This window comes from Cryptomeria japonica, chromosome 6 (genome assembly GCF_030272615.1).
Source record: "Cryptomeria japonica chromosome 6, Sugi_1.0, whole genome shotgun sequence".
NCBI lineage: Eukaryota > Viridiplantae > Streptophyta > Pinopsida > Cupressales > Cupressaceae > Cryptomeria > Cryptomeria japonica.
This window is the reverse complement of record NC_081410.1, coordinates 72285804-72299906: the sequence shown is the minus strand read 5'-3', so window position 1 is coordinate 72299906 and position 14103 is coordinate 72285804. Positions and strand designations below refer to the sequence as shown.

The window sequence follows — 14103 nt, the reverse complement described above, 5'->3', positions numbered from 1 at the left end:
TCAAAGAGAAAAGTTACAAAAATATATTTTTAACTGATGCTTACACACCTGAGCTTCCAAAACTGCCATTCGAGATAATGTTTGAGTAAGACGCTCATTCATAGCTCTCTCTCTTTCTTCTGCTGATGCAGCCCTTGCTTCTGCCTCCTGTTAATTATGTTCTTTAAAAAATTATACTAACTTAAATGTTGAAGCTGACAAAAAATGATTTTAAAGCTGTAGAAACTTAATCCCTGTGAGGATAGTACCTGGACACGGGAATTGAGGTTTCTCTCCACGCCAGACCATGCTTCAGCACGCATTGCTGCACTTTCCTGTGTATGAACAATATAGGCAGGCTCAGTGTACTAATACCAATTAAAACATATATATGCAATGATTACAAAAGCAGAAGGCAAAACCTGCATTGCTTCAATTTGTCGCAACAATGGTCTTGTGGACTCAGGTACTCTTAATACCAGCTCTTCGTAGCGCATTTCAGTTGCCTGCACATCAATTATAGCAATATTATACCATGAAACACAGATGCTATCAATAAATCATTATTTGATGGCAGGTTGTTAGTGTAAAGACACAATCAACACAGATATACCTGGCAACGCTTCTGAAGATGATCAATTTCATTCCGTAGCTTGTCTTCCAGAGATGCTGCCTGCAGTACATGAAATAGGGGCATGTCATGCAGATAATTTATATTACCTTAAGAAAATGTGAGAAAGTCCTCCAAAATATTGAAAAGTTGCAAATCATATTTCACAGGCTTATCAAAAAAAACAGATGAAAGAAGCCAATGCCTGATGTTCTGTGTTGCTAAGAGTATCTCTTAGCTCTTCAAGTGCTTGTACAAGTGCTGCCTCACGTTCTCCAGCTTCATGCAAACGATGCTCAAGCTCTGTTTTAGCTTCACTGTTTCCGCGTGCCTCTGCAAGTGCCTCTGCCTCCTTCGCTTCATTTAATGCATTTGTGTAGAATTCCTTCTGTGCAGCAAGTTCTGCTTGACTACTTTCCACAGCTTCCTGTAATGCCTTCTCCGTTGCTGCTTTATCCTTTTTAATACTTTCCACCTTTGCTTCTTCTACCTTATTTGACAAAACTCAAGAGAACATTAGGCAGTGTTGAACAGTCAGGAACTAAACTGTAATGTATAGATTAATCCAAAACAAAAAAGCTCAAATCAATCTCACATAAACATTCTATATAAGAAATAAAAAATGCCTATACAAGCATCCAGTCACAGCAATTGATCTAAACAAAACTGTTTAGTTTCCAAAAGACACCTTATTTTAGCAAATTTTACATGGCAGTTAAGAGTAACCTTTAAACCTTCCAATGCAAAAAGACTTGGTTAAGAATTTGGACATACCAAGTTAACAACAAACCTGGTAAGTACGAAGCTGACAAACACATGCCTCATTTTCTCCTTGTTCTTTAAAAGTTTTCAGGAAGTGACAATTGGTAGTGACCAAAGCATATAAGAGAGTTGAGATTAGCAGCGCTACAAAGGTGAAACAAATCTACAGCCTCATAGAACCATCTAATCTACCAAGAATCCTGCAATTATCACTTTGTTTATTGGACCAATTATACCAACCATTTTTTCCAATTTATTTCAAATAGAACCTGTCTTTGTATAACCCAAGCCTCTCTCTACATAGTCATTATCTCCAAAACCCAATTAGCATGTTTAAGGTCCCCATCCAAATCACCCTCTGCCAAGGAGAATAATTTTATGGTTAAATTTTCCTCAATTGAAATAGAACCATACACTAAAAAGAAGCCAATGGCATGACAAGACAGCACACCAAAACCATTTGAGCTCAGGATCCTTCCCTTCATCAGCCAAAACAGAAGCAAGCTATCAAGCAAAACCACAGAAAGCCCAATATCACCTCAACTTATCCAACATCATTCCACACAAAGCTTCAGCTTCATGATCTCCCATTTACAGTCTGCTCATTACAAGAAGGTTTTTTCTAAGGCTTGCAATTTGTCACAAAACCAAAGGTTGAAAATCACCGACTCGATTGACTACTAAATTACCGGTTCACTGCCCGTAGCCCACAAGTCCTGGTCCGGTCTGGCCCAAGTTTGGGGTCCAGATAAGGTCCCCTATGGATTCGGGCAAGGTCTCGCCAACAGCCTGCGGGTCTGTCCGGTAAACCCAGGGCAAATTCAGCGAATTATCCGCTCCAAACCACCAAATTTCATTAGTCATTGTATTTCAAAGTCCTTGAAATCCCAAAATCGACAATCCCGAGCTTGAAGTTCATGTCCAACAAGATGTTGCAGGTTTTTAGATCACAGTGTAAAATTGGCTACGGACATTCATGATGAAGGTGCTTCAATCCATGAGCCACGCCCTGTGCAATTTTCAAGAATATGCTCCATATAAGTGTCTTTTCTTGAGTATGTGAGGCCAATATTCCATTCGGCATCATCCCCATAACTAAAGCAATGATCTTTGACACCCAACAGTAGCCCAAAAAGCGAATTAAGTTTCAGTGTCTTGTAGCAGCTACTACTCGGATTTCAGCAATCAAGCTCTCACTCACTGCAACACTGTCGTCGATTTCCTCTTTGAATCTCTTCACAGCTACAGCTTGTTCACTGCCTGACATATTTAGCCTCCAGCTATACATAGTTGCCATTCTACTGAAGCTGACTATGTTTTTATCGTTAAAATCTGTAGTCGCATGGAACAACTCTTTGTTCTCTAATTTAACTACTATTTGAATTAAGATATAATATTTTATATATTATAATTAACTTTATTAAATATTGTATAAAATTATAAATATTATTTTACAATAAAAATATTAGGAAATATCAAATATGTATAGTATGTTTTTGTATGGATGAACCAGACCCCCAAAAAAATTGACTGAACCCGCGAACCAAACTCTCGAACCCGAACCAGTACCAAGACCAGTAACTTAGATTGACTATAACGAACACTTGCCAATTTCATGACAATTGCCCAAACAGGAATTTCCAGCGAAATTCATATGCAATACGGGAAGAAAGAGATTAACAGCCTAAATCTTTGAGATGCACAGTTTCTCAGTGATTACAGATCCAATTTCAACAGGAATTTCCAGCTTTCTTTGTGGAACCTGTTCGAATGTAGAGTTGCCATCCTTGGTGAGCCATTTGTTTGTGCTTTTCCCACAATACTTTCTTTAGCTTAGAAAATAAATCCGTATTTGTACTGTGATCCATTGTGTTACAAAGCATATGATTGCTACTAATGTTGGGGTCCAATTTAGGATGCTAGTCTGCTCCTGGGTAGGAAGGGAAAGTGCTACTCTGTGCAGGGGATCATCTGTTTTATCATTATGTACTAATTTGTTATTCTTTGGAATAATACTCTATTTTCTTTTGAGATAAGAACTCTCTCATGAAACCACAAAATTGCAGAAAAAGTCTTAACTAGTTTGGCAGACATCACACAGATAGGAATAACACAGAAAACCTTTCATAATCCTTAACAAAAAAGCTATGTCTGTGCCTTAATTGTATGTCAACCTCAGCCCAGCTTGCTTTTCTAGCTAGTAGTGTGCATTGCCAAGCTCTTGAGATTTATTTTTCCTTACCCCTGGAAATCACAAATAACACATTCGTAATGTAGTAGACTGATCTTTACCTTACAGCTTGCTGCAAAGATGAAAACTAAATAAGAAAATAGCAAAATGTAGTGCATTGTTGCCATTTTTTGCATTTCTATCCAACTTATATCCGATTGAATTGATGGAATGGATTTAAAACATCCTGAAGAGATGATGTCAGATTGTCTATGATCCCAGCATACTTTGAAGATGGAAGCATGCTGCTCAATTGTGGAGCCATTAGTAAGTTGAAAGAAATAAGGATGAGTTGTATGCACTCGTAAGAGCTCTTCCAGTGGATAATCTAGTATCCAACAAATGGTCTGCCTATATCTCCAGAATTGTGACAACATATTTAAGCGCATTACATCAATCAATCAGCAGCTTGCTTCAAAATAAACACACAGCAAGCACTTCAGTTATAGTTAGACATCAACCAAAGCATTTGATACAAAGTTAAGGGGCGAGAAGACAAAAGTGCTGTCATGGGATAATGAAAATTTAAAACAAAGAGATAATATTCAAAGCAAGGAAGGTAGTCAGTAGCCAAAATAAGAAAGAGTAGTGTTGCTTCCATTTTGGACTGTGGCAAACATCATCCTGAAAAAATATGAAGACTGTCATTAATTTCTGCAGGATACTTTGTTCGACTTCAATATATAGTGCATTGACTTCGCTATGGAACATAAAATCTAAAAAAGTAAGTGGTTCCTAGAGCTTGAACAAGAAGTATAAATCATTAAGATTGATATAAGAGATGGCTTAATAAACCAACTTCACGGACGTGGAAGTGTACCAATCAGACTCAAAGTTGATAACTACAGCACTAGTAGTGTCATGCGTTTTCCCAGAAGGAAGCACAATCTATTTACAATAAATGTGATTGCACAATAATGCGATTTCATAATGTAAGGTGACTAATTAAGAAAACAATGACAAGAAGGTGATTGCTAGAGCACAAAAAAGAGGTTTATGACAGCTTGATGCTATCCAATTTCTGATAAAGCATATGCTTATAACTTCTGATGGTAGTTCATAGCTTCATACTATTATAGACTACTTCACAAGTAGATAGTAGGTAGCATTGAAAACTTGCCCACTCAAATTTTGTGTATCTTGAATTTTTGAGTAAGAAGAATATGATTCATGGATTACCAGTGTTCCACGGGGACGCGTTTCGCCCCCTTTTGGGCCACGTCCTGGAGACGGGGATGTTTCCAAGAGGGGGGATGGGGACGCGACGTCTCCCGCCACTGCCACCGGAGCTCCACCGGAGATGGGGAAACGTCTCCGTGTCTCCAAGTTTCCTTGGGAGACGTCTCGGCGTCTCCTTGAGAGACCCCCAGGCGTCTCCAAGTTTCCCTGGGAAACTCCCAGGCGTCTCCAAGTCTCCTTGGGAGACTCCCAGGCGTCTCCAAGTCTCCTTAGGGGTCTCCCAAGAGTCTCTTGAGGGGCGAGGAGACTTGCAGGAATCTCTCATCTGACGTATCCAAGACTCCTTGGGAGACTCCCAGACGTCTCTTGAGGGGCAAGGAGACTTGCAGGAGTCTCCCGTTCGAACACGTCAGACTCAAATTTTGCTATTTTGCAATTTTACTAATTTCCTATAGTTCATTTGAAATGTAATTCTTATACTGTTATACTTCTTTTCACAACTAGTTTTTCAAGTACTGTAAGTATATGTATAATTATATCAGCACCACCACCCTGCCGCCACCCCGCCGCCATCCCCAAACTTAGGCCCTTTGTCCCCCTGTCCCCGAAACCCGTCCCCACTTCCCCCCGTCCCCAATGGCCGTGGAACACTGTGGATTACCAAAGATCAGATGGATCAAATGCGAACTATTTGAATCCTGGTTAACTGTAAATAAAGGAACCAAGATTGAGAAGTACAAGGGCTGAGAAAAGTATGTAATATATACGGACTCTTGGAAACCAGATCAGTTGGAGAAGCAGTTTACTTCATCACTTCAATTGACATTTGTTTTAGGAGGACCTATGTGTACTTCCATAGAGTTGATATGTCAAAGCCTTGTAGTGAGCACCATCAGCATACATCAGCTGAATTAATTTAACAATGAGTAGATGAGTAGAACGCCATACACCAACAATCTTATTGTTCCATTTATTGTACTTATCGTCTTGATTGCCTCTTACAGATATGATAATCAGAAGTCATAACTATGATTACTTTTCTCTCAAAACTCTAGTTAGAATGTAATTTTGATTATGTTTTAGTTAGGCTTATAATACACAGGTGACATCTGCCACTATGGTTTCATAATAGTCATGCCACTGACAGATGCTAGACCATCAATATTTCATATTCCTATGGACTTGATGTCCAGACACCACTTCAGACTCGATAAAGTTTTCTTCCGTTTACTTACTTGACTATTACTTTGTCCTGAGGTAAATTAACTGGTTCAAATTCAATTTCAGATTCAACACCTGTAAATTTCAGAAATGTTGCACAATGCAAAAAAAAAATGATAATTTTCATCATTGTGCTGAACAGATGAAAAATGCAGATTTATTATTTTCATATTCATTAGAAAAGGCTACAAAGACAAACTAAAGAATCAGGATATGTGTTCTTCCTATAAAACTTGTGAATTCTAAAAAGTCTGCAATAAAAGTCAATATTATTATTGGATTTATTCTTTAAGATTAACAACAAAACAAGAACTCTGAAAATACTTTGTAGACTCAAAAATTATCTCTTTTCAACAATGATAGTGCAATACTATATTATGAAACGATAGTACAAAACCACAAGTTAATATTCTTTTTTATAAAGTTAGTAACAACCCTGAAACAAATCAATTGTTTTTAAATATATTAAAAAATCATACAAACATTTCCCAAAGTAAAACTAAAATTTCTATAAGCATACCGAACATTAAAATCTGAACTAATTTTTCTAATGATTTTAAACTGGAGGCTCAACTATATAATCTTATGACAGCTGCCACAAATTTATTTGGAATGGCCATTGAAAAGTCCTAAAGTTCAGAGAATACTAATCCTTAGCCTCTAGAAACAGAGATCCAAGGGCAAAGTGAAAGGTATAGCCAAGAAACATCTTCCAAATTTTGATTTGCGCTTGCAGAATACCACGCCTGGCTGTAGGGTGCAAAACATTTCATTGGTGCTGCCCCCAATTTACCCACTGCTGCTGTAATTTTATTGATCCATTGTCTGCAATATTTTCTCTAATGAACTCAGTTTAGCCGCCATTCATATCAACCAGGGTATTCTACAGATTACCATAACCGATTGGTTTAATTTTAAAGAAGAAATGAAGTTTTTAAATACTTTCTTGAGAGGTAATATAAAAATATTGTCAAATCTAAACAATTGTATTTTCCAGTCTTAAATATTTGCAATTTCTAGCATTCTTCTTTAAAAGCAGAATCAAGGGATTTAGGTTCTGAAATATGCTGATGATATTATTGGTGATGATTAGGATTCAGGTTGTCTGGCCTGGTACATAAACACATTTGAAGGCACATATCTAGAAATATACATATTAAATATATACAAAAATAATATATTTAATGAACGAATAAACAAATGAGTGAGAAAAAATAGGTTATTGATATGAATGACCAGGTGCAATTATTCATTTTTTAAGTGATACAGAACTATATATATTAATTTCAAAACAAGTTCTCTCTAAACATGCTTTGTCCTCAAAATTGTATTATTTAAAGTTTATTAAGGGTCTATACATTAATTAAGAATCCTAAAACAAATATTTATAAAGCTCTAATATAAGGTATAAAACCTTATTATATCAATATGTTTTTAGCATTGTACCAAGATATTTAGTTAATTAGTAAATTTATTAGTATAAAAAGATTTTTCTTTAGTATCAATAAATTTAATAATTAATACTAATGTTGTTTATAAGAGGTGTGGTAACTTCCTGAAATGGTAATACCTACTTTATTTTCCTATATTCAAGGAATTCCTTGGGGATAAATTATTGATGGAGAAAATGAAAATTTGAAAATTGAAATATTTACTCTACACTAGAGGTTTATGTGAGACCATTTGGAATGAGGAGAAAGTGATTCACCACACAAGTTTATGAGTTTGTAAGTATACAAACAAATGTGTAAGTTTTCTTAATAATGATGCTTTGTGGAGTTTTTCACCATATAGTTTTCCCCACCATAAATTTCAATTTGTGTTCTTCCGTTACTGCTCCATTTAATTCTTTTCATTGTACATTTACATCACATCATTCAATCTTCTATAAGCATAATGTAATTAGCTCTCCTAAAGAATTAATAACTCTGACATTCTTCCACTATCAAATTAGTCCAGTTTAAGGCACATATTATTTTTTTTTTAACAAAAGGATCTACTTTGTGTCTTAGGAATACCTTCAAATTTCAATCCAGGCCTTCCATATTCTTCTAGTATAAGTAATTCAGCCTAAATAGTTGAACGCATGCCCAACATTTCCTTTTAGTGGGATACATGAAAAACATCATCAATATATCTTTAATTTCTAAGGTTCAAACTTCAAGGCATATGTAACCTATCTAAGTATCTTCACAAGTGGAACTGGACTTCAAATTTTTGGCAATAATTTTTGAACTTTTCATCTTTGTTTAAGTTTTATCAAAGTTTCCCTTATGCACCTGGAATTGCACATAAACCCAATTGCCATCCTAGAGTTATTTTTTGTATACTGTTGATCTTTCCGTTGTTTCATTTATTTATGAGCCCATTCCAAATTCTCCTTTAAATTTGAATTACTTTTTGAAATTCTCCAAGAAATTCTGTACTGTAGGAACTTTCACATTTGTTACATACAAAGCTATAAAAGTTATCATACTGGTGGATATGTGAAATGTGGTATAGTACCACCATTCACCCAAGTTTAACCAATAAACTACTGGTTTTGTTTGTTTGACAAAATCATCAAAGATATCCTTCCAAACACTAATTTAATCTCAGTATGTCAACCAATTTGAGGAAGGTATCCAAAATTTACTCATACAAAAAACGATCCAGACTATTAATGATTAATTTAGGAAAAACCTGAAACTTGACATGTGTTTGCATTTAATTCTGCAATTTGATTTGTTGGACACATTTTCTGCATTTCCTTAAAATGAGTATATTTCAAGAGATGATCTACCACAAGAAAGAGAAAAAAAGATTATTACCTTCTACCTTCTATGACAAGAAGACCAGAAAATAATCCATTGGAATTACTAACCACTCCTATTAAGGAACCTGAAATGGTTACAATAAAGTCCTTTCCAATTCTTAGACAAGTATTACATTCAAAGACCTTATTGGGTATATCTTTTCTCATAACTTTCCAATAAAATGATTGGCAAATGGCGTTAGCTTTTGAAAAAACTTTCTTTCAAATATTGATTTATAAATTTTAATTTTGGGAAAAGTTAATCCAGTTTAGACCCCATAAATTTTGAATTTTGATATTTTTAATTATTTTTCAACACTCATCTTTGACATGCTCTACTTGAATTTCTTTGTTGCAAGTTGCAACATAGGGCAACAATCATAATTGCACAGGCTAACCCTTTCTCATATCTATGAGGCAACCCAACAATATCCTTGCTCTTTATATACAAAATTTCAAAATCAAATGTTCATATTTTCTTCAGTTTTTGTTGTTTGATTGACAATTTTTTGTAAGTTCAAGGAGATATTGAAGACTCTTATTAACAGTTTTGACTAGTAATTTTCTTCCAAACAATATCATATCTATTTTGCAAGAAGGTATATAAATTAACAGTTTCTTACCATATTATACATTTAAAAAATTCTCTAGGTTAAGCTTCAACTTTCAAATGCAATAGGCATCCATCCTGGGCAATTATTTGTGTTGTCCCAGCCTAAATGCTGCGGTGGTGCAGATTCCCATTGGCCATGTACCCAGTGTTGGAACCCACCCACAATCGGGCAGCCATGTGTCCATGAGGGGGCTGACCTACTGGGTGGGACGAAAAACCCCACTCTTAATACTCATGGGCACCATTCACCACCAGTCCCGGCATTTGGCGTAGTGGTTACCTTGCTTGGTATCACAGCCAAGGTCTCAATGTCAAGCCCTACGAAGCGTGGTGGGTTGTGATGTCCCGATCTAAATGCTGCAGTGGTGCGGATTCCTGTTGGGCGTGTACCCAGGGCTGAGACCCACCCACAATCAGGCAAACACATGTCCACGAGGGGGCTAACCTGCAAGGTGGGACGAAAACCCCACTCTTATTGCTAGTGGGTGCCATTCACCACTTGTCGATATTTTGGCGTAGTGGTTGACAAAAAACATAAAAATGTAATAATAGAACATTTAGAAATGTCAATACGTAATATAGAACAATGACCAATCTTTTCTATCAATTTCCAAAATATATTTTAACTCCAAATCACCAACTTATACAACAAATAAATCAAATTAAAGCAATATCCTATCAATAAAATGTCAAGCCATCTCACAGTTTACAAGTCCAAAATGGAGCAGAAATAACACATTGGACTTTTGTGAGAATAAACACCTCCAAATGATCTGGGTAAGAGGGATATTATGTAATAGGAAATGGCTTTGCCTTGTCGACAGACAAAGGCAAAGGCAGATGTTCAAATCCCCACTTGATTCACACAGTCGGGACCCATAACTCTGCACCTTCCCACTATTGCCCTGTGTAAATATATCTGCTTCGAGGGGGTCTCCTATTCACACCTGTTACTTCAAACTATAGCCTGCACGTCTTCTGTAATTGTGATCTTGTTTTTATCTGTGGAGTGATCATTCCTACAGATGAGCGTGTATCTAAGCACTTGCAATCAATTCCAAGCCTTTGATTATGATTTCAATATAAACTCCGCACTGAGATTGGTATCTGTTGTCATTTTATGACACCCTTGGTCCATCAGTGAGAACCAATCAAAGATATGTTCCATGGACCAGCGCTGCCCCAATTGGATCAAGGAGAAAGCAATGGAATTATGAGGTGTGAAGTGTTGTCTTGTCAAAACTCCGGAACCTTGAGGTTTCGAAGTTCCTTTCCTTAACCTCTTCTTCTCTTCCTCGGAACTCTGGAACCACGAGGTTCCGAAGTTCCTTTCCTTAATCTCCTCTTCTCTTCCTCAGTCGGGTTCCGAAGTTCCTTTCCTTGGCCTCTTCTTCTCTTCCCCGGAACTCTGGAACCCCGAGGTTCCGAAGTTCCTTTCCTTAGTCTCCTCTTCTCTTCCCCGGAACTCCCCTTTCCTTAACCTCTTCTTCTCTTCCCTGGAACTCCGGAACCCCAAGCCTAAGTCTTCCCAACTTCGGTAACCTGTGTTTCCGAAGTCTTCCCAATTTCCTTCCGGCTTGCAACACTTCTAGATGGCGTGATCAACACTCAAGGCTTTTAATACTCCAACAACTCTTGCGACCAGTTTTCTATATAAGGCTGTTATGCCTCATTGTAAAGGGTTCTCTCCCTGCTGGCTTGAGCTATTCTATGCTCTTTCACTTCTCTTAAAGACTTGTATTTATCTTGCATTTTTGCAACTGTAAGTTTGGCCATTGGCCTTATAATGAATTGAAATCATCATTCTTGCCTTACTTCAACTTATGTATGTTGTGTATGTGTTCTTACCTTCATTGTAAGTGTATGTTTGTGGCTTTCTTTCACATATATGTTGTGTTAACCTGTTTCTGGGTGTGACTTGTGGGAAGCCTTCTCCCCTCTTGACATTCAGCAAGTTCTAACCTCCATACGTGTGTCGAGGTCATTCATGCAACTAAAGTTTGTGCATCTCCTGCGTATTTCAGTTGATTCTTTGTGCCATTTCAGGTGGGGGGAGAAACAATCTCTTATCTTGGTGCATCACCTCCTTTCATTTTAAGCATTTCTCTCTTCCCTTTTCCTTTGCAAGCTATTAGGATAGGTTTGGAAGTAAGATTTGGAGTGTTGAATTGGTTCAACACCTGCACTTGGATTGAGAAGGAAGCCGATCTTCTCCGAAGATTCAACCCCCTTGCGCAAGCTCCCACACTTCGGGGTTGTTTCCATGTTTCACAAGGTTGCCGAGTTGATAGCTCAGCAAGGGTGCAAGCTTTTGTGATAATAGTATCCAACCTCAATACACCACACCAACAGCACATGAACTCACGCCGCACGATTCAACCAGAAATCAAGCTCTACAATAAAATGATGAGGAGGTCCTCATGGTAGGTATAAATTTTAGCACTCCCCAAATAATATTTCATGACAGCTGCAAAAGAAACGAGGATGCTAAAGTGCCAACATTATTAACTTCAAAAATATTTTCCACGGCTTAAAGATTATATGCACCAAACTATAGAAGAGTCGTCTCCAATAATTAAACATCTGATATTTGGTAAGGCACGACAATACTATTAACACAAATATTTCAAACTTTTAATGTTCGGCCCAAATACTTATCCACGGCTATTCCAAATCTTTAGGAAAAAAAAAATTTAATCGGCAATATCAATCAAGTCCTGACTCAACAAATAATAAAACCATATGGCTCACGGCAATGGTAAATAAAGAATTCTCGCCAAAGATTTACAGACTTGTGCCTTTCAGAATAAAATAATTTTATTGCCAAAAGAAGATATCAACACCAAATACCTCAGAACTGCAAATAGCTTTATTCCAGAAACATTCATCAAATTTGTCTCAAAAGGAGACTTCACAAATTTTCTCAATAGTGCCTACTGCCTTGCAAACACTCCAGAGGAAGGGATGGGTTTTCATCCACACCTTCAACTACAAGGGTTTTCATCCTCAAAATTTCACATCAAATTCACCAGCATGCTTACTTCTTCCATCCAACCTCCTTTATAAAGAACTCCAGGAAGCATCTAGAATATTAGGCCAACTTAGCCGACTTTAATATTTATCATATTTGGAGAACCTTATTTAATAAAGTGACATTTAATAATATTTCATTATTTTATTATTATTAATTAATATTAAGTCATCATTTGAATATATCTTTTGGCTTTTTTGACAACTTCATAAAAATCAATTTAATTAATTGTCACTTAAAAATTGGGGAAATTACATTATTTAATATTTATCCAGTAATTGTACCACAAGAATCAAACTTGGCCATAAAGAGTTTCAGAAGTCTAGTGTAGACAGAACATCCATATAGATGATAATTCTTCTTAGTTTGAAATTTTTCAGCTTCTAAGAAGCTTGAAAAAGAATAATTATTTAATGATGTAACAAAATGAGCATGTGTTTCACTGATTCAGCAATATGATAATATTTAACTGAGCACATATACCATCTTAAATTTTAGACTATTTTTGCATAGGCCACTTGACAATTGCTTTTATCTTGGAAGAATCTGCCTCCACACATTCTTTAAAAATTACACGATCAAGAAATTTCCTTTATCCAAAAGCTAAATATTGATTTTGTAGCACAGTGTTTATTTTTCTTCTAGGATGGTTCGCCACTAATTCATCCACTTTTGATACTAGTTTAATCTTTTGCTATAGACTAGGAAGAAATAAAAAATGCTAAGACTAGGAAGCAATAAAAAATAGATGGAAAATTTTACTTGTAGAAGCTTGAGGCTGTTTTTATTTTATAGTATCTTAAGGCTAGTTTTTGGCTATTGCAATCCAAAATTTTGCATGGTTTTTTCTGTATTGCCATGTGCATATTGATGTAAATATTTATGTATTCTAATACTTTGGTTACATATGTGCCAAAGTATCTTTTTAAGACAGCTAAAAAACTAAAATTATTGCTATTTTCACCCAACAGTAATTCTACATTCTTTTGAAGCCGGTAACCAATTGTGGCCTATTCAATAGAAAAAATTTAGCGAAGTTGGAATTTGATATCATGAATATTGTGTGGTATCTAAATCCACGTGTATATTTTTATTAGATGTCCATCTCATTTTACACAACTAATATCTTGATCACATAAAGAGACAAGCGTGATTTATCAGTATGGCAAAAAAATTGATAGCAGAAACAACTATTCAAATACCTGTAACTTGGAATTCAACCTTTGCTTCTCTTCTTCTAATTCCCGGATCTAGCACAAACGGAACACTAATGTAAGTCTGGTCAAAATGCAAATCACAATAAGAAAAACTGACCATCACATTTCATAAAATACGAAGAGATTGAATGATGGGTAGGGGTACAGCAATCTTCTAACAAACCTGAGCCCTCAATTTTCTCATTTGAGCTTCTTGTGCGGCTTGTTTTTTTGAAAGCTCTTCACCTACAAGTTTGAGAGCCAAAGTAAAATTACCCACAAAGAACCATTTACGAATGAAAGAAGATAGGATAATATGGAAGTTCATTGAACAAGATTAACATAGAACCAGCACGGAATTATATTACACGCATGGCATACATATTACATTGCTAACAAGCACTTTCATTATTCTCAAACACAACAGACACTGTTCCTTATAACATTGGTCTTCTTTACCAATGGATAGGGCTCATTCTATACCAGCG

General features: G+C 36.3%; 1 protein-coding gene across 2 annotated transcripts in view; it reads right to left on the bottom strand.

Annotated features, from left to right (window-relative positions):
* The window catches only part of LOC131064197 (golgin candidate 5), a 98761-nt gene that overhangs the window by 30884 nt on the left and 53774 nt on the right, over positions 1-14103 (bottom strand). For both annotated transcript variants that reach the window (XM_057998249.2, XM_057998250.2), the window contains exons 7-13: positions 13800-13861; positions 13622-13669; positions 795-1079; positions 593-652; positions 402-485; positions 249-314; positions 49-147 (exon numbers count right to left, since the gene is read on the bottom strand). In XM_057998249.2, the coding sequence (XP_057854232.2) occupies positions 49-147; positions 249-314; positions 402-485; positions 593-652; positions 795-1079; positions 13622-13669; positions 13800-13861 (704 nt within the window). The remainder of the gene's footprint in view (positions 1-48; positions 148-248; positions 315-401; positions 486-592; positions 653-794; positions 1080-13621; positions 13670-13799; positions 13862-14103) is intronic.